General features: G+C 38.0%; 1 protein-coding gene across 9 annotated transcripts in view; it reads right to left on the reverse strand.

The window, feature by feature from the left end:
* Positions 1–1,295: 1,295 nt before the first annotated feature.
* NALCN (sodium leak channel, non-selective) overlaps positions 1,296–26,942 on the reverse strand; it is a 231,909-nt gene continuing 206,262 nt past the window's right edge. For 8 of the 9 annotated variants that reach the window (XM_085556997.1, XM_085556986.1, XM_085556973.1 and 5 more), the window contains 17 exons: positions 26,645–26,751; positions 24,572–24,692; positions 24,378–24,476; positions 20,853–20,946; positions 19,512–19,618; positions 19,040–19,114; positions 16,225–16,344; positions 15,191–15,259; positions 12,847–12,995; positions 12,052–12,145; positions 11,138–11,270; positions 10,501–10,616; positions 8,113–8,270; positions 7,315–7,465; positions 5,560–5,709; positions 4,759–4,876; positions 1,296–3,495 (listed from right to left, as the gene is read on the reverse strand). In XM_085556997.1, the coding sequence (XP_085413123.1) occupies positions 3,302–3,495; positions 4,759–4,876; positions 5,560–5,709; positions 7,315–7,465; positions 8,113–8,270; positions 10,501–10,616; positions 11,138–11,270; positions 12,052–12,145; positions 12,847–12,995; positions 15,191–15,259; positions 16,225–16,344; positions 19,040–19,114; positions 19,512–19,618; positions 20,853–20,946; positions 24,378–24,476; positions 24,572–24,692; positions 26,645–26,751 (2,055 nt within the window). In that variant the 3' untranslated portion in view covers positions 1,296–3,301. Of the gene's footprint in view, positions 3,496–4,758; positions 4,877–5,559; positions 5,903–7,314; positions 7,466–8,112; positions 8,271–10,500; positions 10,617–11,137; positions 11,271–12,051; positions 12,146–12,846; positions 12,996–15,190; positions 15,260–16,224; positions 16,345–19,039; positions 19,115–19,511; positions 19,619–20,852; positions 20,947–24,377; positions 24,477–24,571; positions 24,693–26,644; positions 26,752–26,942 lie in introns of those variants that run through there. The other variant, XR_014949395.1, reaches the window with a different exon arrangement.

Genomic DNA, 26,942 nt, shown 5'->3' on the forward strand with positions numbered 1-26,942 from the left:
GGTTGTGGAAGTATTGCAGAAGGAATGGGCATTTTGGATAGGAGGCTGCTTGCTGGTCCTCCAAATTTCCTCTTACAACAGTGCAAACTCTTCTACTTCAGTTATTCATGGACACTCTAATCTGCATGGGAATGTTGTGAATAAAAGAAGAGAACAAAATAGATGATTCTCACAAAGTTATTCACTTGCTCTTGCCATTTAATCTTCTTTGGCTTCTCAGAAGCTGATACTGATCTTTGAATGCAGACAATACTGAATGTAATGTTATTTTGAAGATGTTTAAGCCTGATTGCTCCACATTAGTTAAAACAAAGATGGTATTTTCAGGTTGTAAACACATACTTTATGTTTTCAGTTCATAATTCAGTTGGATGTCTTCCAAAAGCAGATGGTTTCAGGTTATTAGTTTCTTCATTAAAAAAGTGATTGTCTGAAAGCTGACCTGACTTTGGAATGATATTGACATACATCTTTGCTGTGTGTTCTCAGACTTCCCACAAGCAGATTTCTATTTCAACACTGACAAAAAGCACTACACTTTTTGTCCAACAAAGCCATGAACACTTTTACAACTTGCTTCCTATGAAACAGATATTTCTTAGTGGATGAAAAGAAGTCTAAACAACTTCATTTTTTCATTTGTATAGGGTGACTCTGCAGGTGGTAATATTTCCCGGGCAATTTTTTGTTTACCTTTGCTAAGGATCTATTCCTAAGGCTTTTCTCTAAGGCTATTTGGACTCTCTGACTTCCTGACACACTGTTTCCTCTTTGTGTCTCTCCATTGTTGGTGCAATCTCTTTGAAATCCAGTCATTCTTCAACTCTCTTCTCTGCTTTTCACCTTCATGTGCAAATGTGCATTGGTTTCTCTGCTGCAGAGTAGGACCCTCTTTAGTTATGTTGGCAGTGCTGTGCCAGGTGTGCCTGTGTATATGTTATTTTCATATCTTTGTAACTTCACTTCCTATAACTGCAAAAGTAAAATGGTGCGCGCACACACACACACACACACACTCACATCCAGGCTCTGAAGCAAAGAAATAATGGGTTAAATAAAAATAAAAATAAATAATGAACAGTCCTATTTAGTGCCATCTTTTGACTGAGACCCCTTGTGGCAGTACTGATGAGGTCAGTTGCTGGAGTGAAAAGACCAAAGACCCTCAATTGCAAGAGGTTAAAAGCACCTCTACATAATCATGTACAAATCACAGGGATTGTTACAATGCAGCATTGTCATGGATGAGCCACATACAGCCAATGCAGTTACAATGAAAACCAGAGGGAGGAATATTGCTTAAAGCAACTCACTTTTATTGACAGTATACTGTAAGGCAAGGAAAAAATGTTTGCCAGATTTTTTAAAAAGAAGGTTTGCAGCAGGAGTGATCTGCAGTTCAATGTATTATTGAACTGTCAAGATACTCGCTTTTATAAATCCAATATTTATCATTTTGTTATATATACAAAAGCTCAACTTAAACAAGCACAAAACAGAACAAAGTAATGGATTTGCATATGAAGTTTTGTTGATGGTCCATGATCTAGTAAACAAGAGAATGCACATATTATTTTACTATAGAGTTACAGTTGACCAGATTTAAACTTAATTATACCCCAAAACACATAACCCCCCCGCAAAATACAGATGAGTTCAATATGATTATTTTAGAAAAAAAATCTAAACAATGTTCAACCATACACTGGGAAAAACACATTGACAGATGCCAAGAAAGCTGTATTTCAGAGTCAAAACTAATTTTTCTTTTTTGGTGAAGGCATCTGTGTGTTTTCACTGTTGTATTCTGGCCACTTTAGATTAATATATTGGCCAGCAAAAAATTGCAGAACACTGGCTTTTGTCTGCTTTTGAAAGGATATATTTTTGAAGTGGTGATGTAAATAAACCGTGAGCCTCTTACAAGATCTCACATCAGGCCATGTTAGAGCAAACTATCATTTCCATAGGAAACAACGGTAACAGAAAGGTCCCAGCTCTGCTATAAAACCTAGTCAGGGGCCAAGCAACAAAATCTGCAACCTCTTAGTTCTTCCCTGAGGGAAGGGCATAATTTTACCCCACATTTTTTGGCAGCCTTAGATTCTGAAACTAGCAAACACGGTTGTGTTTTGTGGCTCTCCTTCTCCACCTCCATATCCGTATAGCATTTCACTGGAAAAGCTTTTATGAAAGCGATAGCTGCTTTTTCACTGGCGATAATGTAGTGCTATTGGTGGCTCGTAAAACAAGTGAAGGCTAACATGTCATATATGTGCTTGCATAAAAGTGACAAAGGTACTTAGTCACAGCACAGTGCCTTGCCTTACCTTTGCAGGCCTGCAGCATGAGCAGTACCATGGGTAAGTACAATTCTACCTATGCAGGCAAAACTGAAAGTATTTTTAAAGATGTACAATACTATTTTGTAATTAGAATCCCCAACATGCTAATTTTTATCACAGACAAGAAGAAAACCTTAGGAGTACACAGGAAAAATGGGACCCAATTAAAGGAAGAATAATGACACCACACATATATGTAACCAGTATATGCTGAAAATGAAGCATAAACCCATATTTTTCATGTGAAAGTCTTCTGCTGGATGCTTAAATGCACAGTTTTTAATATATTTTTTCCTCTCCCCACCCATTTTCTCTATGAAAATCAAGCTCTTTATGTAATTAACCAAACTTCAAAAATATTTACATTTTAAAAGCCAATCTTTCACCTTCTAATTTTAAAATGAATAATCCTGTATCTTGCATATTTTAAAAAAAGGTCCAGTGAAAGCTTAGAATTGTAATTCAGTATCACTACTTAGTAAAAATACTTCCCTTGAACATGAAGTCAGTGCTGACCTCTTCAGGTCATTTGTGAATAATAAAATTTTTCTAAAGAAATATTACTAAGTAAGGAAAACCCAACGACAAGAAATACATTACCCCTGGATTGTAAAGTGCTGCCACTTTAAAGCATGGTAAAGGTTGAAGGAAAACACAGAGGTGTGTATATCAAATTTTCACTATAGTTTTACAGAACACATGAAATCTTTCAATGATCTGTCTGCTAAAGGCATTGTAGTCTTCCTGGCTTTGTTAGTACTATAGTATACAAGTTTCTTAGAGTACAGTTAATACCTACAGAAGTGAATTCTAACACAGAAGTGTGGGCTACACTTCATATGGCAGGAGGATAAGCGTAAGAGAAAATTATTACATTTATTTTAAAGAAATCATACATCACAGTATCTTTAATTCTAAACATAGAAAATCCGATTGTGGTATGACTTAAATGTTTCTCAGATATCAAGAAGGTCTTCTCCACTCTCATCACTCTCCACAGTTAATTGTCTTGTCCACCATTTCTTGACTTCTGATCCACAGGAAGCAGCATCAGACATGGGATTCATTTTGCATGCAACAGATTTCATAGTTGAACGTCCACCAAAACGGAGGTTGACTGAAGACACTGAATGGCTTATTGGTTTGGGGGCTAGAAAATGAAACAGAAGGTTCTGACAGTTCTGTATTAGAGTAGATCTGCTTCTTGAACATTTTTGCTTAGAATTCAGGTCTAGAGAACTAGCTAGATTAGGGCACCTTTAAACTGATTTAGTTCAGAAAGGGTAGAGCTTTGTTCTAGTTTGTTTGTTGGTTTGTTTTCACAGCTCCAGATGTTCACACTGCTCCCACTAATCTGCTGGCAGAGCAGTTTAACTGAGCAGTGCCTCATTTCCTTCTGCTGGGATAACTGATGCAAAAGATTTCTTCTTATCCAGCTAATTGCAGCCTAAATGATTTAGGCAGTACTTACATGAGCTAACCTGCTGGCAAAATAGTGAAAGTAGTAAATGTGAGGAAGGGGGGGTGGGGAGGTGCTTTTAGGATTGGCAGCTACATCTAGAAAGGGATACTTTACAATGGCCTAGGGGTTGAAACCAGTACAAGTTGCTGGTATAGCACTAAACCACATGTCCAAGTACATAAGCCCCACAACTGATCTTAATTATGCTATTCATGATCTCAAATACCAGTCTTTGCTGGACTGGAGGCAGAATACTTATGTCTCAGCTATATTGTACAGGGAAATGACCCTCTTTTTTGGGACCATCCACTGAGGAATTTTCAAAGCTGACACAGATCAGCACTGAGAAAGGAAACTCTGGGGCATTAATTCTTTTAAGATTTCTTACTTGAAAAACCTATGCAGTTGACTACAGTAGTATGACTCCTCCTTAGTATGCTTCCTCTCACTCTTTCTCTCTTTTCCAACAAAATGTTGATCTTTACTGCTCAGTGATATTTAAATTGAAATCATGTATTGAAAGCTTTCTATAAAATTATCCAGTTTCTTGGACAAGTACACTGGCAACACGAATAGGGTCAATGGTAGTCAACAGAACAGCATTACTGTCTCTCCTGCTTCCACTTAGATATGATTAGGGTCTGAACAGTGGCAGCCTTTGAGCACTCTGATTCAGAATAGGACTGACTCATGTAAAAGATCCTGAGCAAATGTGTGAAAAAGTAAAAAATGTAACCACTTGCATGGGGCAATGCTTGAGCCCATCTTCCAAACTTCTGAATTGTGAAGAAAAGATAAAACTGCTTTATTCCAACAGGCATGAGGACAGGAAAGCCCTGATGTGGGTGCAAGCAGCAGCCAGGAGGAAGAATTGTGAATCATGAAGCCTTTCTTGGCCTTGTTATTGCACAACAGCAATTTTGCATGTGGGGATAAACCTTTTTCACTTACCTGATGGCAAGCGCCATTGTCCAAATTTCCGCTGAGGTTTCCCAGCATCTCCAGCGTCTTGTCTATAGCCACCTCTGTCAGAAAGTGTTGGGCTAAGGAGCTGCTGCTGGCTACTTGTCTGAACAAAGAAAAAAGAATCTCAGTCATAGCTCCCCTAGGTAACCCTAGGAAGAGATACCTTTCTATTATTTTTTGAGCTTTATCAATGAATATCAACAAAACATATTGCCATTGGTTAGGGCAGCATGCTTTCTGCTCTTTAATACCCCAGAAAACTACTGCTAACAGACAAAAGCAAAAACATCCTGTGTGCTCTCAATGCTATTTGTCCTATTGAAGGGTATGAAATTATTCTCAGCCTACTACAATCATTGTGGAAAGCAGCCCTTATGTTGTGCCTTCTATATTTCCTATCCTGGAAGAGTCCAGGATTGCTTCTCAAAGGTCCCAGCATGCTCAGTGTTCTCTCTCACAGTGTAAGCACCACTTCAGAATGCCTGAACTGGAAAGCTGCACATCCCCAAGCCTGCACACAGCTCATGCAAGAGATGAAAGCTGGGGCTGCCATAGTTGTACAGCTGAGTTTGCCCTTTATGGTGATAGCAAGACAGCTAAATATGTTGGGGAATTTCTGCCTTAGAGCATCTTGCCTTTACATATGATGTCAAAGACTGAAGTAAAACAAGGTATTATTTTAAATTTTTCTTTCAGTTAAAATGATGTTTAAAATAGAACAAATAAGAAACATGGAAGTTTTCTGAATTTGTTATGAGTTGCTGATGTTTTTTCTGGATAACATACCTCTGGCTGTGCACTGTTCTCTTGATTAAGAGCATTCATATCTTCACTTGGCTGTGTTGTCTCAATGCTGGGAGGATTCAGAAATCGGCTCAACTCCTGCTGTTGGCTTTCTCGTAGGCTATGGATAATGCTGCACGACTGCTGCTGTTTCTAGCAAGGTACAGTATGTGTTGAAAAATATGTTTGCATTGCTCTGTCACACCAATGTGTTTGATTTTTTTTTAAAGCATTCCAGATATTTAACTCAACAGTGAGCACCAGCTGTGGATTCCAGGTGCATTGATAAAGATCCATGTATTAGATGTTGCTATTTAAATAAAGTGAATTCCAGCATATTTCTAACCTTTAGGGAATAGAGGATGAAATTTATGAACTACATTAAGTGGAAGGCATGTTGCTCAATTGTTAGTTTAAACCTAGAGTTTAAACACATACAAAGTTTTGAATTTATCAGTTAAAAGTTCTTGCAAAAAAAAGAAACCAGGAAATTTGTAGAGATTCACAGGGAATTACATAGATTCATAGGGAATTACATGAAAGCAATAAAAAAATTATGATTTCTTTCATGGACTTTGAAGAAGGTTGTCAATAAAACTGAATAAAATAGTAGTGAAAACCTTGGGACTAAGTATAGGTTTACAGTACAAATAGAAAAACAAACCTACTACCATTACAATTATACAATCTAATTTGCTTTTAAATTAAAATAAACAGCACTTAGGAAGGGTTTCACTTTCCTGGGTAGTTTTCACATGATCCCTCTAGGGATACTTAGAGAATAACAAGAGAATTTCAAAACATATCTTAACTTCCATAATTACATTCAGTTTATAAAGGTTCATAGAATGCGAAATGATTTGAACCATATTATTAGAGTGAAATGAATAGCATATTTACTTTAATATAGTGTAGTTCAATATCATAATCAAATGAACAACAGAGTTGAAGAAACCCAGAACTGAGAGCTGAGATTAAATTTACTGCCATTATTATAAAAGAGATTAAATCAAAATGAAACTATGTATCATTGAACACTGATGTTTCAGCTGGAATGTACACGATATTCAAAATGTCCAGCTAAGTATTTGTATAAATTTACAAACAGAAAACAGATGACATAACAGATCACTGTGGAACATCTCCTATCATAAGAAGTAATGTTTTATAAAAACAAAAAATATACGTTTCAAAACCTGGAGTCAGACTCATAGTAACTGAAAAATTGGTCAGCAATGCAACCAGGTTGTGACTTGGTACATAAACCTGCTTTCCATGTTAGCCACACTGCTCGTTTGCAAACACAGTAAGTGTAATGGCTTACTCAAATGATTTATCTTAATACGAGCTCCATCTGGAGAGTCATCTACAGGTTTCTCATCTGCCAGCAGAGGCAAGGAAAGGAAGGATTAGGCCTATGAAATTACATCTAATTAAATTATTTTTTTCTTTATTCCTTTGACTTTGGTCTCTGCATATGAACCTTTCTGTTTTATTGGAAAGACAGATAAAGTTTGGACAGGAAGACAGTTTTTGCCTTCAAAAGATGCTTAATTTTGTAGCACTGAAGAGCTGTAATAAACAGCTCTATTTTTGTACAGCTGTAACAAACTTTCTTTTGCTCAGTTAGCAACTGCTACATACTTCAAATAAGTATTATCATAACTCCAAAGTAAATAAAGCATAGGAACACAGATTCCAGCATTGTTGAGCAGTTCAATTTATGCAACCATTTAGAACTGCTTTAGCTTGACTTACTGCTCTGATTCGCTTTAAGCACTTTTTCAGCCACATTCGTATGGTTTGTTTGGCCACCTCCTCTTCTATGGTATATTCCAGTTGCTCCCTGGCAAGTAGCTCTTCCAGTTGAAGACTTTTTCTGATATCAACAGACCTATATGAAAGCATGCTGGAAGAAACACAATTTATTTATTTTTAAATTCTGGTGTGTTTGCATTTTTTAGAGAATCAAAGCTCATACTTAAGATCTTAGTGTGAAAATACATAATTCAGACGTGCACAGTAAATTCACATTTGAAGCTGAAAAAATTGCCCAGATGATTCTAGAAGAGGCTTGCTGTGCTCAAAACAAAGACATTATCACCTACATCCAGCTATCCAATACAGGTGAACTGCTGAACTGTAAGCAATTAGGGCATTTGTGGTGGTTTGGGTTTTTCCCCCTGCTAAGTGTTAACACTTCAATAATGTTCCCACTTCTATTTTATTTCTAGTCAAGCTCACTGTCATGTTGCTACACTTGAAGGTACATTAATTTAGTTGGGATACAAGAACATGTGACTAGTTTGTGACAAGCCTCCTGCAATCAAAATGTTAAAACTACTTAGAGCTGATTCCCTAGGACCTGCGTTTGCCACCATTAATATTTTTGTAGGAAAAAAAGGGGAAATCTAATTTTTGTAAAACATTTAATATTACAGTGCCTCTGTGGCTACCAGTCTCACCTTCTCCTGAGCCTAATGGCTACCTCATAGCCTGGAAAGAAACACTGGCTGTTACACCTGTTCTAAAAATGTGGAGAAAATCTCAGTGTACCTGAGGACGTCATGAAAAGTGACATCGCCACCATTGTGGAGCCGCTCCATTTCATAGCACATGTGCTTGAACAGCAGCTTGTCCTTGTCAAGATCCACCTCCAGCCTGCCTCGCAGAAGCCTCAGCAGGAATTTCACTCGGAAGGTAGGGATTACACCCTGTGTTAAATTGCATAATTGATGGAAATTATTACTGTGAACTAACAACCAACTCAGACATTCAACTTGATCATGAGAGAAAAACTACTTCTCCTAGCATATTTAAGTCACTGTGAACACATTGCTGAAGAATGAGCACATTCAGCCAGTTCTCCAGCAAATTCACAGAAGTCTTTGTGATTATTTGACTCATATACAATGAGAATCTATGCCATTAATTTTGGCAGAATTTTTCAAAATTGCTTGGGGATTTAGTTTCCCCTTTTGCATTCATCTGTAATTAGAATCATGCTCCCAAAGAGCCGCCTTTGTATAATGGAAATTAAACTATAGTTTAAACACTCATAGCCATGTCTATAATTTGTTGTAAACCTGTGCCCTTCTGTGTGCATCTCTGAATGAGCAAGAGAATGTTGACAGTTTACTGGCTTTTTAAAGGTTATCTGCTCTAAGAGGCAGCACATCCTGCACTTTTGGTGACAACAACTTCTATCTGTTGTTACAAAATTAAGACTGTACTTTTCTCTGAAACTGTGGTATTCACAATCTTCAAATATCCACATCAGAGAGATTTTGTCAATGTTGGGCACCATGGATTCAGAACTTTCTACCCTCATGAGTACAGACTGCAGCTTCCCTCTCCAGCATAGTCATGTGCCAACTAGAGACAACCAACTACTTTCACCATAATGCTGTTTGCATTCAAATCTCAGTGATGTCATGAATCATTCAGATGATGATTTAATTTGTGTGGGCATCTGAGCCGCTCAGTCTCCCAGATGTTATTCTCATTTCAGAATCACAGAATGGCTGAGGGTGGAAGGAAACTCTGGACCTCACCTTGTCTCACCCCTCTGCTTAATCAGGGTCTCCTAAATCCAGTTTCCCAGGATCAGGTCCAGATGGCTTTTGAATATTTCCAAGGATGGAGACTCCACAAACTCCCTAGGAAAACCTGTGCCTGTGCTCAGTCATCATCACAGTGACAAACAGTTCTCTCATGTTGAGAGGTAACTCTTGTGTTTCAGGTTGTGCTCATTGCCTCCAGCCCTGTCACTGAGCATCCCTGAGCAGGGCCTGCCTCTGTCCTCTTTGCACCCTCCCTGCAGGCATTTGTATACATGGATGGGATTCCCCTGAGCCTTCTCCAGGCTGAACAGTCACAGCTCTCAGTCCTTCCTCTCAGGAGACTGCTCCAGTCTCTTCATCATCTTTGTGTCCCTTTGCTGGACTCTCTCCAGTATGTCCATGTCTATGTGTACAGAAGAGCCCAGAACCAAACTAGAATTCCAGCTGTGGCCCCACCAGTGCTGAGCAGAGCAAAAGGATTCTCTCTGCCTTGGCCTGCTGGCAATACCCTGTCTAATGCTGCCCAGGATACCATTAGCCTTCTTTTCTAAAAGGGCAATGGTGGCTCATGTTCACCTTGGTGTCCACTGGGGCCCCCAAGTCTTTTACTGCCAAGTTACTTTCCAGCTGGGTGGCCTCAGCACGTACTGTGCCTTGGCTTATTTTTCTCCAAGTACAAGACTTTGTAGTTCTCCTTGCTGAACTTCATGAGGCTTCTGTGAGCCCATTTCTCCAGCCTGTGAGGGTCCCTCTGGATGGCAGCATGACTCTGTGGCATATCTGCCACCCTGTCCAGCTTGGTGTCACCAGCAAATGTGCTGGGGGTGCCCTCTGCCACTCTGTCCGTGTCATTAATGGGGACATTGAACAGGACTGGAGCCAGTATTGACCCCTGGGGCACACAGCGAGTTCCTGGCCTCCCACTAGAACCTGTCCTGCCGACCCTCACCCTCTGGGCCTGCCTATGCAGACAGTTTAGAGTTCACTTCATCTCACCCAGCCCATACTTGATTAGCCTCCCTCTAAGAATTTTGCAGTGCTGAAATCCCAGCAAAGATCTTCTGAAGATCAGGCACAAAAAATGGATATGAATTTGTAGACTTCCAAGGGAACAACTCTCAGGGAGCTGGGAGGAAAGATGCTATTATATTGATCCTATAAATAGGTATGTTTGTTTGCAAAACTGCTATTATAAGCACTTCACAGAATCAGGTTAGTATCTGAAGGGCCATGAACAACATTAGATCATGCTCGCATCTCAAATTTGAACAGTAACTGCTCAGAGAATTTTGTCACACTTTACCCCCCTCATGTTATGTTTCAAGAAAAACTGGAAGTTTACTGTATCTCTTCTTATTACCAAGAAATTATTACTTCTTACCTCTCTTTTGTCATCAACCATGTTCCATATAATTTGAAAATGCCTTAGGTCATTATAACTTAAAAGCTGATCTTCTTCAGTTGAGTAAAACAATGAGAAATTCTCCACAATGATAGCTGAAAACCACAAGAGGAAAATACACCCTAAAGAAAGCCTGTAGTTACATTGTAACATCTAATCCTGTTGTGCAAACTCCACATTAACAAATGCCTGTATGCTAAGACAAGGATTTTGAATGCATAATATACTGTCTTGCCACACCAATATCACCATGCTTTTTAAAGATCGTATCTCAAATGCTGGTGAGATGCCTCATCTAACATCTAAGATCAATTAAGTGAATTCCAATGATATTTGAACAAAGGTTAACTGAAGAAATAAAAGCTTAGAAAACAGTGTTCTGGAGGGCAACTCTACTCTACAAATAGAAAATATCTCCTTGTTCCAAAAGCTTTAATTCCCAAACTTCCTGAGATTTAGCATTCCCATGCCAAAGAAGTATCAAAATCACTACATGCATGCAAGGTAACATTGAAGGTACAAGATAGCCTCATACCTGAACAGCACAACAGACTCACACCTAACATACTACATGCCAAGATGTACCTTGCTGTTGTTATTGTCTATTTTCACTTACCAACAAGCAAATTTAACATGATGTATGCAATGATGACATAGAAAGAGCAGAAATACATAAGGGCACCAGCATAATTTCCACAGTCTGTTTTCCAGTAGGTGCTGTTATCTGGTGTACAAAATGGAGGCTGAACCTTCAAAACAGAAGAAAACAAAGTAAAATAATAATAACAATCAAATAATAATAATAAATATAATATCTAAGACAATTATTTCTTGAAGGCTTCCCAATTAGGAAATGGTACTGTGGGTATTATTGTGGGCAGGTTGTTTTTCTTCCTTTAGTAGACAGAAACCAGGAAAGAAAGAGAGGTATGACAAAAAAGGCTAAGGCATAGATCTTACTACCACACAGAGGAAGCATTGTGCATTATGCCACTGTACAGAAACAAGCTGGTGCTTTGAAGCACAGTGATTTTCAAAACATTTCTTCCCTGCTCATTAATTTTAAAAAGGCAAGGCATATGATCTTCCTTGCAATGTAAAGCACAAACATTTACTTGGGCAAAATATAATGATTCTAAGAGGAATTTTGAGGTCATCAAGACTATCATTCACATGGAATAAACCAAAGTGCAGGAATGAAAGGCAAGGTAAATCTGAAAAGACACCCTGCCCCAGTCAAAGCAGAGATAATAGTGAAAAAGTGAGTTACTGCATTTCTGACTTTGAAATAATCTATTTATTTTTGGTTTTACATCATGTAATGGCCTAGCTCCATGAAATACTATACTGTGAGTATGAGACTGGAACTGCAATTTGTGCATCATTCTGAAGTTTAGTGAACATTATTTTCTTGAAGAGATAAAGGCAAGCTCAACATTCCTTGTACAAAGCTAAGATACTGAAAGCAGTTTAAGATGGAGGGGTATCTCTCATTTCTTGTCTACTTATCTCTGGCAGCATTGTAATTACCATGCAGTCGTGCATAATTTTGTTCCAGTCTTCTCCAGTAACTATTCTGAAGAGTACAGTAATAGCCTTGCCAGCTGATGAAAAATTTGCATGTCTGTTTTAAAGAGGGAGAGAGAAAGATTGAGAGTTAGAGATCATTTCACTTCCCAGAATTAAAACATTGACAAGAAAAAAGACTTCAATTTTCTACTGTTCTTCTATTTTAAAGTAAAAAGGATTACAGTATTATTTGAATGAGCCCATTGAATTATTTATTTAATGACTTAAGATACAATAACTGAACTCTAGCTCAGACAGATGTCTGAGTATTTTAGCTCATTTTATCAGAGAACTAAAGAAAACTCAAGGCCAGATCCCATTTCCTGTCTCCATTTTCTTTGGTAAGACTGACGATGACTGGGAAATCTCCAGCTAACAACCAGTTCAAACAACTGCCTCCTTTCTGTATCAGTCTGGTGGATAGATCCTGTTCCTGGGTGATGCCAGTAAGATACAGTAGGTGCACTGTGTTTCAGCATCTTGTGGGCTAGCACAGTACTGCTTTCAAGCATATTTCAGCTGGCATAATGAAGAACAGTGCTCAGTCTGCTCTGGGTTGGATCAGGTGTCATTTAGTCCAATGCACAAGGACTGGAAAGATGGCTCAGTGTCTCCTATCAGAAATTCTGTTTAGAGCTCTTCAGCCAGACCTGCAGATCTGTCTGTTTTTTACCACAGATAAACTTCTCTAGCAGAATGTGATTTCTTCAGACTGTTTAAAGAACATCCCTGTGAGGTGGGAATTCCACACTGTACCTGTTAATGTTCTCTCCGTATTTCACTGTACCAAATAACACCACTCCAGCAAAAGCATAACAAAGAAGCAGTAAGAACATGCCCACTATGATGAAGAAACTCTTGTACATGCTGACAACCACAGTCAGGAGAAGCATTTTTAGTGTTACCTGGAAAGACAGAGAAAAAGCAATCCATGACAGCATTCAGGAAAGCAACGATAAAACATAAACATGAGTTCTTGGACTTGCCATTTTGACAACAAATCCTTTAGCCACATTCATTAGTGGATGAGCTCAGTAAAATGGTACATTATGAATGTGATTTGAACTGTGTGTGCTTTTTACCTGTTAATGACATCAGCATATCTTCCTCATTTACAAGGAAATCATGATCAAAATGTTGCTTCTCAAAAAGTATACATAGGATAGTTCAGTGTAGGATATTACAGTGATAGTACAGCATAAGCTTAACTGTAATATTCTAGAATCAGTATTGTCCTGAAGTATCAGCATTGGCACTGCATGAACAGTGGTGCAGAAAACTACACTGAGCTTATCTGAAAGTGATCCTAACTGTTAGACAGAAACCACAGCTACTGCAGCCTACCAAAAGGAATACTTTCATGTATAGAGAAAGAGATTTCCTTAAGATCAGGACACCTTCTCTAAGCTCAGTAATTTCTCATGGGAGTTTGTGAAAGACCAGGGACACCTTCCAGAAGCCTTCCAGTACCTAAGTGGGGCTGATAGGAGAGCTGGAGAGGGATTTTTACAAGAGCATGTAGTGACAGAACAAGGGCAAGGGGCTTTAAGAGGCTGAAAGAGGTGAGGTTTAGATTTGGTATTGGGAAGAAATTCTTAATTGTGAGGGTGTCGAGGCACTGGAACAAGTTGCCTAAAGAAGTTGTGAATGCCCCATCCCTGGAAGTGTTCAAGGACAGGTTGAATGGGGTTTTGAGTAACTTGGTCTAGTAGCAGGTGTCTCTGCTCATGGCAGGGGGTTGGAATGAGATGATCTTTAGGGTTCCTTCCAACCCAAACCACTCTGTGAGTCTGTGATTCTGCAAAGTTGGTCAAAGAACACAAAATGAGAGCATAATTTTGAAAATGTCATAGACTGTGGGCCTTGATAATAGATATTTCTTTTCAATGCACATATATTTTACATTTTATTCTTGATAAATTTATTGCCCTAGATTGTCATAACACGTTAAAATAGTTTGGATATGATAAAAAATTGCCTTTAATTGGACTGAGGGTGTTATTTTTCTTTATAATCATGCCAAATTCCTGCTGACCTTTATTCAGCATTTAGACCATTGCATCAGGATGGGTAAATTAGTGAAACTGATACAGCTGGTAACATAAAAGTACAAATGACTAGGTTAAAACATTGAAAAAAACTTTAGAATCAATCAGAAACCTTTGGAGGCAATCACTTGGCCTGGCTGCACAGGAGAAGTAAGGATTTTTCATTTGACTTCCAAGACTCAACAGGCTCTGTGTAGTGTGATCTTTTCTTTAAAAAGATTTAAAATAAATTTTTATCTGAACAAACCCTTTGAATTACTGTTCTTAACCCTGCAACCTAGTACAGCAGTTTTAAAATCACATTTACTTTAATATGTCAGACTTCACGGAAAATATTTGGATAGTCTAAAGAAGTCCTACAGCAAGGGAATGCAGTGTCACCACTTGTTAAATAAATGTGTTTGTTCTCTGCTTATGCTTATTCTGCCAGTATATTCTCAATAACAGCAGAGGAAATCCAAACGCAAAAGAAATGTAAACTTGAGAAGTGACTTGCTTTGTCACCATCTCAGTGTTTCCTGAAGAACATCTTGGTCCAAAATTGTTTTTAAATTGAATATAAATCCTTTATTGTAACAAGATATACATTGTAGAGACAAAAGACACCAACCTGCACTCTGGAAAACGAAACTTTTTAAAGAGAGCACTGTCATAATATGATGCATTCAGCTACCACTACAACAGTCTCAGTGAAAATAAATAAAGAACAGGCCTCACTGAAATGGAAAGGGCTGAAAGTAGCACAGGGTATGTTCAGAGTTGCAGAGAGCATTTTTAAAAGCTGTGGTATAGCAGCTGCACTTTGTTTTCTGAAAAAAATTCAGCTCTTCCAGTAAGCATAGCCCTATTATACAATCTACTTAAAATCCTGACATTTTAAATACTTTAAATACAGCATGTAAAGTTGCAGACTTCTGTTTGGCTTTTTTTTTTTTTTTTTTTTTTTTGCCTAGGAAACAGTCTTACAGAATTTGCATGAGAGATGCACAGCATCTAGTCCTTTAATCGATACATGAGTACTGCAGTCATTGTAGTTGCTAATTTATACTTACATGCTTCCCACAAATGGAGAAAAACCTGAAGACAATTACACATGCCCCCATCATGTATGTGTATGCATTCTGGAACAAAAACACAAAAGACTTAAAACATGGTCCCCCAAGAATCTCTTGAACAGATCAGGATAACTGATTTTTTAGTAATATAGGGCAGTCCCCATATTAAATAAATCATAAACTATTAGCAACAATATAAAGATCACAAACCCAATCTCCCCACACATCAAGCAAAAACCCTTCAGTTCTCTATTAATCATGACCATTAAGCCCAGTTTACTTGTCCAGGAAGCTGCTGGATTACAGAAACTCGTCAGGCCTTCCAAGCTACTTAGTAGCAGGGAGAAACTGAATGTCAGGGCAAGATGACTAGTCACATGAAACAAGGTTTTTCTTCAAACAGAACATGGGGCAGACATGAGAAAATCCTGCGACAACTTGTGACTGATAACAAGTATCAACCATCCCTTCTCCTTCCCCTGTAAGTAAAGAAACCAGGAGTGTAGTTAAATTTTAAAAATTGGTGTGAAATGAAGGGAGAGATGATTTCCTCCCCTCTTTCCTTCATGTCTTGAATTAAACACTGCCTCTTATCCAAAACCAGTGGTACGGAATCACTGTTGGGTTTGAGAGGGTTTGTACTGTTCAGCAATTTTGAACCTATGCCTTCTTCCAGTCCTCTGGTCCTGTCTGTATTCTGTATCTTGCCTCTTTCTTCCTTCGTGCTCATAAGACCTTTGTTAGCAAGAGCTCTCACTCTCCTCTGTCTTCTTCCTTTTCTCCCTTACATTCCTCCTAAAGGTTTGTTTCCTACTGTGTTTACAGACTCTAGCTTGCATCTGTAAGACAATTTTGCACTACATGACTGTAGAAGACAATCATTCTTCTTAGGATCAAGCTTAGTTTCTTTCAGACATATTTCAGCCTTATTAAACTCTAAAGATTTACCTGGATATATAGCAGCAATCCTTCTGCTGGAGCCTCGAGATAAAATAATTTTAATCACTGGAATTGCATTTTGTATATCTTACCAGTAAGGCAAAGTGAAGTATGACCCATATAACTCCAAGAGATGTCACCAAGAGATCATACCGGTTTCTTCTGCTTTGCCAGAAGCCAGAAGGTGACATGGCAATAATCTTCATTGTGACCTATGAATAAAAGAACTTCTCACTTGTAATGAAGAAATTATTATTCCTTGCCATGAGATCCTCTTCCATTCCCCAAAATGTTTGATTTGGTTTGTTTTATGAAATAGTTTCAAACAACAAGGGGTGGGTTTCATGTCAGCAAAATATTCCCATGTGGAATAACTGGATAATATTAGCTTCACTTAGGTGGAGGAAAATTGGTACACAGATGACCAAGACCAAAGAATGAATAGCATTCTGAATTGTCCTTCATCAAGTATCAAAGACAGGAGTGCAGCTAAGCACCTCAAACTGAATGTTTAATGTATAGCTTGCTGAGGTGAATGCGGGGTTAAAATAGCTTGAAGTTAAACAAGTCATGTCAATAACATGTAGCCAAAAAGATAGCAGTATCCTATCTAGCTAACTGTCTGTAAGCACACTAAAATCACATAAGCAGGTCTGAACTCAGGAATATAATTGTGTTCTGCAGCACCTAAATATCAAATGTATTAAAAAGATTTTCTATATTGCAAATATTAGTTGCTTTAAGGAATACTCTGTACTCAGCAGCATGAAAGAGAAAAAAGCTAAGAACAGTAATGGCAGTATATTTGACAGTGTACCTGGTAAAAGACAGCTTCCAGAGTGCTTGACATTTCCAATTTAAGTAATAGGAATGCAGATGAGAAGCTCAAGAATAAATACTAATAGTTACAGAAATAGTCATATCAGGTAATGGATACCAAAGTAGAGTGATGCATGTAGAGGGAACACCTAAGAGTTTCTCACACACAAGTTGTATTAAATCTCAGAGCAGGTTATGAGTTAGTTTATAAAGGCTATAAATGTCAGGCATTCATTATGTTATTTTTTCTATCTCACCTTGCAACCCTGCCATTTAACATGTCTGAAAACAAAACCAAATATAAGAGGACACTAGCTTGAGGTGAAAGCCTGATTTTCCAGTTAGCTTTTTGCCTTATAATGTTTTCTGAAGCCTGACTACAAAGTGAACAATATGGTCTCTGAATCTCTAATTGCCATTTGAGTTACTGAGGTATCTTGCCTTCAGTTACCTGAGATGCTCTAGAGAATTGAAGATGGATCGATGGGTCTGGGAGGGATGACATAAGACCTGTAAACATCCCTGTCCTTCTGGAGTGGCTAGTGGAAGTAACTGAATCTCACCCTTCATATCCCTCAATCACAGTAACAGCTTAAACACCTACCTCACATACAGAATTTAAACACCTAGCTTCAGGTGTCCATAATCCTGAACTGAATACCACACCATGGAAATAAAAAAATCACATCTCCCTTTACTCTGTCATCATCAGTGTGGTAACAAAAGTGAGATCTACAAATTCTTCCTATTTTCTATACCACATACATATGATGTAAGCAGTAGAGGTTTAGGGCTGAATCAGAAGTTGTTCGATTAGACATAGGGCCATCAGCTATGCAGACAGCAGACTCTGACCAGACTATGCTGCAGTAAGGGCCATCTTGAGCAGGAAGCTGTTTCCTCTCTCCATAAATTGTGTGCATTCACAGTGTGATAACTTGCCTGTTGAGACAGTCAACAAAATTTTTCCTAGCTCTGACGAAGTTCCTTTGAAATTCTAGAAGTGTATTTGTTTCCCCTGGCAGTACAGGAGAAAAAAGTATTTTGAAAGACATAGTTACTAGGTAAATTAAAACCTGCCCATGTATGACACAAATAAAACTTTTCTCTGTTTGCTCAGCCTCTCCAGACATACTGATTTCTCCTGGGTAGGGAAAAAAAGAAGCAACAACATGGACATACTCTAGCTACAGCTGCTACAAGGTATTCACTTCATTTTTTATTCATCACTACTGGCAAAACCTATCAATGGAACATAGGAACTGTCAGATTGGATTAGAGCAGTGGGAAATGTAGTCTACTATCCTGTTTCTGATAGTGGTCAGTATCAGCTATTCAGAAGGGACTGACAAGAAAAGTAGTCAACCAAAAACTTTAAAGAGTACCATCCCAACCACAGAGGAAACATCTTTAATCTTAAAATGGAAATCCTTATATATTTAAAAAGCATGTGTTTTCCAAAATGTGTTCAAATCATTAGATTCCAGTCTCAAGAAAACAGGCTAAATACACCTTGCAGAATTTGTAATAATATTCTCATAGATAGAGAACTGCTACCACACTGGAGCCAGACTTGTGCAGCAAAAGATAGATGATACTGGAGCTGGGGTGCAGCTTATAAAAAAAGATATTAAAATGAAGTATAATATTTAAAAAAAAACAAAACTGAGAGAGGTTTGATTTTGTCACAGGTACAGAATAGCAGGAATTAACACACCAGGTAAAACATAAACGGATAAAGCAGAACTTCTGTGAGGCAACACAGACCTTTTGTTGTATAGAGGGAATGTAATATGACATTTTCTACAAGAAAAGAGTTCACTGTGTTCACCAAAGCACATTGTTAAATATTCAGCCTTGAATATATATAAAAAGACACAAAGCTCAAGGTTGTAGAGAAGTATGACTGTAACACATTAAAAGTTTCTTCTTACAATACATGTTTAAAAACAAGTGATACGGAGAATCCTGAATGTACACATTCAGAAATAAACACCCTAGCGAAGAATAAGAAACATCCCTAAAGATAAAATGAAATATATAGATACAAGCCTTAATCTCAAGAAATCAAAAAATATATTACTTTACCTCAAGGACAAAAATGAAGGTGAAAACAACAGACATTGTTGCTAAAGGCACAGTTACTGGATCTGCAGCATCCCACTGAAAAGCAAGCATAATCCATTAATAGAAGAATAGATGTTAAACAGAATAACTGTTCTCTTCATTGCCTTAACTTTTCTTAAGGGTTTTGTCAATGACTGAATTTCCCTTTAAAATATACTCAGAAAGGAATGGCATTTTGGTGTACTCTTCTGTCTTAGATTTATACCTTAACTAGAAGTTATAGATAGTGGACCAGACTACAAAAAGGCAGAAACTGAGCTCCACAAGTTACAATTAATCTACAGTGATCTATGCCAACTGATTGCTGTATCTAGAAATCACATTTCCTTGCATTCATCACACTAATGACTCAACTGATCATTAATTGGTGTTAGGAAATGTGCAAACACATGCTGTACTACTACAATGTAGTGCTTAAAAGACACACAATTACCTTAACTGATAACAACACAGACTGGGCAAGAACAAGTACAGCAATAGTTCTCTTAAAAAATGGATGCTGAGTTATATCATACATCTTTGCTCTAAAGCCATCGTTATCTGAAAAAGAAAGAGTTTGAGGAGAGTTAAATACACAGCCATCCTCCCCTGTTTCTTGACATATTTTCAATATTCATTAGAGGTAAAATAATCCTTTCCCATTTTCAAAATAAGTTTCTAATTTTCTGCCACAATTTTCCATCTCAAATAGGGCTTCTGAACATATAGTTTCAAATACTGAACACCAGTGTTGCATTAAAGCTTTAGTACTTTTAGGGCAAGTGCATCATTCAACTGCTGTCAGGTTAATACATTCCATTCATATCATTACAGCCAACTGCAAATATTTTTCATTTAGAAAATAAATTTTTCATTAAGGCTTATCCTAAAACCATTGAAGCACAACCTTTTTAGGGTTGATTTTAATAGCCTTATGGAGAGATCTGTAGTTGGAGCCTGTTTCCACATTAACTTATGCACAACCTCCTAGTGGCCTCACGATTACAGTTTTAATTTGAATTGCAGACTCCTAGGGTGTGGGAACTCAAAATGTCTCTCAGACATTTTTAGAGGTTCCAGGCCTTGGTCAGAAGCATTCTAGACCCTGGCAGACAGCTGAAAAACAACTGTGATTTTGAGTTTGAGCCATGGAATGAATTACCAACTTTGGAGGTGGAACAAGCAATCACAAAAGGTTAGATAGTATAGTATAAGTAGTTACGAAGTAGAGGGGAAATTTTTTTAGTATTGTACAGGGGGGTTTTAGTGCATGTACAGGGGGGTTTTTACTTTGTACATGGGGGTCAGAAGTTCTAAGATGGAGGAAAGTGGGCTGAACCCATCCTTCTTCCTTCTTCTTCCTTACCTCCATGTTCTTGGTGATGTTGGCACTCACAGATTGGTTTAGAGTAGAAAAACACTTGGCAACGTAGGTAGTAGGTATTGGGGAATAATTGTAAACATGTTATACGTAATATATCTTATAAAAGATAGCAGCAACCCTGGGCGGAGAGAGAGACGAAGACAGCAGATAGAGAGGATGTCAGGGTGTGTGTGTGCCTCTACCCAGGCCACTGATCAAATAGCTGCAGTCCAAGAACATAATCTGTTAGATAACTAGCAATAAACTGCCTTGAGACCGAACAGCTAAGCCTGCGGAGTTTTTCTTTGGAAGCACGGGTTGGAGGAGGAATTTCACCACCACATGTGGCCCCAAAACAAGGCTGGGGTTCCCACACTAGGGAATTACGAACGCTACGGCTCAACATGAATAAAATCAAAATATCTTTGATACCCGGACGAGGTGGGAGATGAAGAGGTTGTGCTATCTTCAGTCTGCTTTTCAGATCTTCCCATCGTCTCTGATCTACCGTCAGTAAAGCTGTCCCCTTAATAAACAAAGAGAAGCATATAAAGCTTTTGTCACTTAACAGCACTGCAACATGAAAACAATATTCTCTTTGGTGCCTGAAATAAAGTTACATACACAACTTCCTTTAAATAACACACTGCTTGGGGAAAGGAGTCTGAAGTATCAGCTGTTACTCAAGAGGATTTCTGGGTGCATTAGCTGTGAGTTTCTGGGACTCAACTCAGCAGGCACAGTTGCTGCTCTTTGCAGCAGCAGCCCCGTGTGGGCAATGAAACACTGCAGGAGGTCTTCCATTTGACTGAACACCATTTGTCAGGAAGCAGAGTGGTGGATTTTGTCTGGACTTTGCAGTAGAAAATCCTGTGGCTTACTAGTGCCACTAGTTTCTTCAGGAGACCACTGCTGGTCTCCACAGCTCTTCTGCTTGGACTGTAATTGAAATAAAATAATAGTATGCTATGAATCTACAAGAGCTTTCCACGGAGGAAGAATAGAGAGGTGAAGACACATCTTTAGGGTGCATGGTGGTAGCTGGTAATGTGTATAAATGTCCACATAACATAGAAAACTTCAAACAGAATTGAATGTTATCTAAGATGACCTTCAAAACAAAATTAGTACCTTATGAATTTAGAGAACTGTAAAATCTCACAGAAGGGTTCTAGAGTTACAAAAACAAAGGAGACATTTTCAAGGTAAATGTCAAAATCCTGTCTCCCAGACACTTGGCTCCTGTCCCTGTCAGAAAGGAGCTGCACTGAGCTGGGTGAGGGCTGGCATGATCTTCACCCTTACCTAGGCACTGGCCTGTGTAGATGCTGGAACTGTGCAACTGATAAGGTCAGGATTTCTCCCTCGTAGTGAACATGATCTCTTTATGGAGCTGTGTCCCTAGATGGTACCCTGGGAAGAGGTACCTTCCAACATAATGTGGACGAAGTGAAGATGTAAAGATGCTGACTACTCCTGTCAGACCCAAACAGCACCATTCAGAAACAGATTAAAAGGCAACACATTAATCCCAAGGAATATGCCTGGTTTATATTCTTGGACAGTCTTCACTACAAAGAAGATAAAAGGTGGAAAAAAGGTGGACTTTTGTAAAATCTAGTGGTGCCAAATTACTTTGTTGCTCAGAAACTGCCAGTTCCACAAGCAGGATCACCATAAAGGAACCACAGAGCAGAGCACTGTGAGCAAGTCTAGGGCTGGAGGAGCTGTGCTTGCATTTGGACTTCAGCTCAAAGTGACAGCTAATACTTGAGTCCTTCACATCTTCACTGCTGACTGAACTCCTTCCACTTGGGAGCTGTGACAAGCGGTAGTTGGGGACTGAAATGGGGTTGGGGGTTGGAATAATTTGGGCTATTTCCTTGCCACTGGGACAACCAAGGACAAAGCCCAGAGCTTGCTGTTGTACTTCCCAGTCCAACATTTCCACACTTGCAGTTACAACAACTCACATGAAAAACTAGAGCCTATCTGAAATGATTATAAATTTTTCTTTTTAGAAAATTGTTTGTTCTCATGTAAAATAGCTTGTTCAGTAATTGCCCAACTCTGATCCTCATTAACAACTCCTGTAATTGAGAACTCCTGTTAGAACTCCTGTTCTAACCATATATCAGCCATGAATTTTCTAAAGAAAATATCTATTTTAAACACTAATACCTTGGTCAACTAACTAGTTTTAAGAAAATGTGAGTGAACCTCACACTGTGGATTGTTTTGCTCTCTACTTTCTGGGCTAGTTGCCAGCCATCTCTGTACATATTTTCTTTAGTTTCTGGACATTTCTTCACTCTACTTGAGCATTAATTGGGCTGAAACTCTTTTCCATTTAATTAACATTAATCTTTTCAACTCAAATCTGAAAACATTTTATTTCTCTATAGTAAACACATAAAAAGTAATGAGTACTCAAAGAAAAAGAAAGAAAAACAAATATTACATGCAGGTTACTAAGAAACAACTGAAGAAGATGAACCAGAAGAAATAAAAGATTTATACTTTAAGTATCATGTGAATTCTATAGAAATATTGCCTGATGTGTCTTTTCAATGTAATTTACAGGGAACTGTTACTAGTGAGCAAGGACAGAAAGCATAAAGCTTCCTATATTCATCTGTGTATTGAAAGATTTGAAGGAAAAGTAATATTGCACAGCTGAACAAAAAGTAACAAAAACATTTATAAAAATCCAGTGGAGTTCTCATACTGCAGAAATTTCAGCTTTGTTAATCACAGTCAAAATTTAGTTAATAAGAAAAGAAATTATTTGTACCTTGCTCCTTGTTCTCTAGAACAGATATATTTTAACAGGAAGTACAGCACTTCATCTTACCAAAATTATACCAACGTTTTACAAACATAAAAATGCCTTCAGAACAGTAAAGGTTTTAGGCTATTTATTTGGCTCAAAACATGACTGACCCCACTTCATGATGCCTTGCTTGCCCACATTAATGCACAGTAACATGCTGCTTGGATCCCTTCTTGAAGGAGTTAAGTGGTTTCCCTGATGAACAAACTCAATAGTTGTGTTTGCTACTGGGCTTGGGTCAGGGCCAGAGCCAGCACCCAGCTCCAGAACAAGCACACCAGGGTGTCACACATCTCCATGCCCCAGAGCACGTAATCATCCTTTCCCTTCAGAGCCACGAGTAGTAAAAATATCATATCTCATTATTTTTGTGACTTTGAAGTGAAAGAGGAAAAAATTAATAATTTTGTCTCTATGCCTCAGAGGCACCACAAGAAGCTCAGAAAAACCCCTCAGATTAAGGTTCTGAAGTGTGCATGCAGCACTTCCATCCAGAGGATTCTACCTTTTTACAAGTGTAGACATGAGCTGCTCTGAAGCAATTCCCTTGAGGTCAGGTTTTTCTACTTTTCAGGGTAATCCAAAAAGCCCATGTGAACTTGCCTAGAACAATAGCTACCTTTTTATTTGAGTGATGGGCAATTATTTTTACAATATTCTCAGTGGTTTGTAAAGAAAAAGCCACACAGCTTTACTTTGGATCTGAAATACTGCAATGGCAGGGTTCTTAAGAGACCCCTTCACTGCAACACAGGCAAGCATAATACATCTTTTTATCTACCATCACATGTATACCTACATCAAACTAAGCAGCATCTGTAAATACATGGTGCTTTATGTTCAATCTCCATCTAGCAGCACAGCTGCACTAAAAATAAACTCTAACAGCTTTGATAGAGTGTGTGATGGATTGCTGTCATCACAGGCTTCAATTTTCTAATAAGTATGGCTCAGGTGTATCTGAAGCCATATTTGCAGTCTTGCAAAATGTAAGATTGGGAAGTCAGTACTAAAGGCAGCCTTACCAGGAAATGTAGACAGTGTAATATCAGTTTCAGGTTTCTCAGAGCCAGTTCTACACTCAATAAATCCTCTCACTCAGAATAAACCACCTCACTTAGTACCTTGTTTTCATTAAAATTAGCGATGACAACTCCAACAAAAAGGGTCAGTCCAATCATGCAGCCAAGGAATACAAAAACGTGGATGTAGATTCCATGGATCTGAATAGACAAAAATAAGATTTTTAAGATTTTAAGTTAAAAAAATCCCCATAGTTATTTTTGTGGAATTCAAAGAGTCTGATGTGTTTCCTTACCGGCCCAACACGATGAATGATAACATCTCTGACTTCCACCCAGCCTTTTAAGGACAGAACTTCAAATAGTGCCAGCATTGCATTGCCCACATTATCAAAATTAAAATTCCGAGGATTTGCCCTGAAATGCAGTACACAAATAGGTGTAACCAGCAGTAAAGTTGTTCTATTTGTTACCTTGATTCTTCATAGTTTAACATTTAAATACTTTCCAAAGTTGGGGTGAAAGCCTCTGAAACATATCAAAGCTCCATATCAGGAATAAGAAAACAATAGCAACAGCAATAAATATGTAAACATAATTTTTTAGGTCCCTTTGTGTTTTATTTTGTTACTCAGAATCTGACTCACAACAATAAAGCTTATAATCTGTTCAAGGCCGGGCTGGATGGGGCTTTGAGCAGCCTGGTGTAGTGTGAGGTGTCCCTGCTCATGGCAGGGGGTGGGGCTTGAAACTAGAGAATCTTTAAGATTCTTTCCAAACCCAAAATATTCTATGACTTTATGTTGCTTCATTTTAAAGCTTTTGCCAATGAAATAAGAAAAATACATCATTCATGGAAAAAGTTGATCTGATGGCACTGGTCAGATTCTAAAATAAATTTACCTGCAGGAAATAATTCTCTAACCCACATAAAAGATTTAGACTCTATGGTCAGTGAGATTTAGAAAATGCTGTTCCCTATTTCATTATCATGAAGACCTGATAGCATAAAGCAAAACATACTTAGAGAACAACACATCTTCATGGCTTTCCTATACCATGTGCTCTGATCTTTTTTATCAGCTGAGATTCAAGAGAATGTTTCCAGCTGAATATTAAAAGTGCTCTCTTTGGGCTAGGTTAGCACGTTGCTCTTTCTCTACAATCCAAGCCAGATAATACAGGGAGCCCAATGACTTTTCAGTAGTTTATAAGGTAAATAGTTGTATTCCAGAAGAGTTATTAAGTATTTGGTGCTTCTTGAGTCCAACCATTCAGTGAAAAAAGAGTTCTCAGTTGTATAGTTCTTTTAATGCAGTCCTTATATTGACATCTGGCACTTGAAAATCTGGCCTGACAGCCAAGAGGTGTTAAAAATGCCTTTGTGTTAAAGCATTTTTCTGCAATAACAAAACATTCCCCAAAGTTTACAGTTATGCTGATCAAGACAGTTTTTGCTTATTTCTGGACCAAGCTGAACAGGATTGAATTTGCTTACTTGAGGAAGAATTTCTGTGAAGCATACAGAAACAAAGACTTCTGCAGATGTCAGAGTTTTACTGACTGTTCAAATCACAGCACATTATTTCATTAGTGTAGGGTGGCTCTCAATCTACCACTGCTGGTACATTCTTTATCCACACACATGGCAAATTAAAATAATTGTGGCTGTTAAGCTGAATCTGCAAAATGCCAACCAAATAAAAACTAAAAACAATCAAAAAGAGTGAGTTTTGCCTGTTCAGGTATTGGGAAATATTAAATATATCAGAGTACTAAAAAAATCCATACATTAGCTTTTAAATAAGTTTTATTGCACTTCTGCACCAGATAGACCACAAGGACTCCCTGCACAGGAAAACGAAAGAAATTGCTGGCTGGCATGGTTGATGGCCATAGAAGAGAAAGGCTGTTTTTAGACATGATATAATAATTTGTTTTTATGGATAGCTGTAGGCAGGTTGATTTCTATTTCCTTTCCTTCCCATCTTTTCCTATTTATTCTTAGGTTCTGTTATTGCTTTATGGATCTCAGGTTGCCTTCATAATAGTACTAAAGAATAACTAAGTGATTATACTTTTCAAGAAAATAACTCCCACTGTAATAATAACCAAATCAAATCTAATTCCTATATAGGTTCAGTACCTAGAGGGTTTTTTCCTTCCTTTCTGGTTTATGAAATGGAGTTTAAGTCTGGAAAATTTCATATATCTGGCTTTTTACCAAATATGCCAGAATTTTTACTCTTAGTATCATTTGAATTACAATAAAACCCCTCCATCAGTGATTTAATGTCATCACATTTGAGCCATTTTTTCTACACCAACAGTTGCATTTTTGAAGCATAGGCCAAAGTGTAGCAACTCACCAGACTCGTGGCACCCAAAATCCAGGCTTTTTCTCTCCAGGTCTTAACTTTAAATTGAGATTTTTGGAAACACTTACATTTATTCTAAAGATGCCATGACAATCCTCCTATAGTGAAATAAACCACAGCCTGAGATTAAACAGAAGCCTGTGAGAGATGCCAACACGCCAGCATAAACAGAACATTTGCCATGATGGGAAAGCAATATACAAAGAAATGAAGGATTATTTTAGTCTGTGATTAATAGTTAGTAATAGACCTTTATGCAAATGAAAAATGCATCTTAGTATGTCTTCCA

Source organism: Lonchura striata, chromosome 1 (genome assembly GCF_050655825.1).
Source record: "Lonchura striata isolate lonStrDom1 chromosome 1, ASM5065582v1, whole genome shotgun sequence".
Taxonomy (NCBI): domain Eukaryota; kingdom Metazoa; phylum Chordata; class Aves; order Passeriformes; family Estrildidae; genus Lonchura; species Lonchura striata.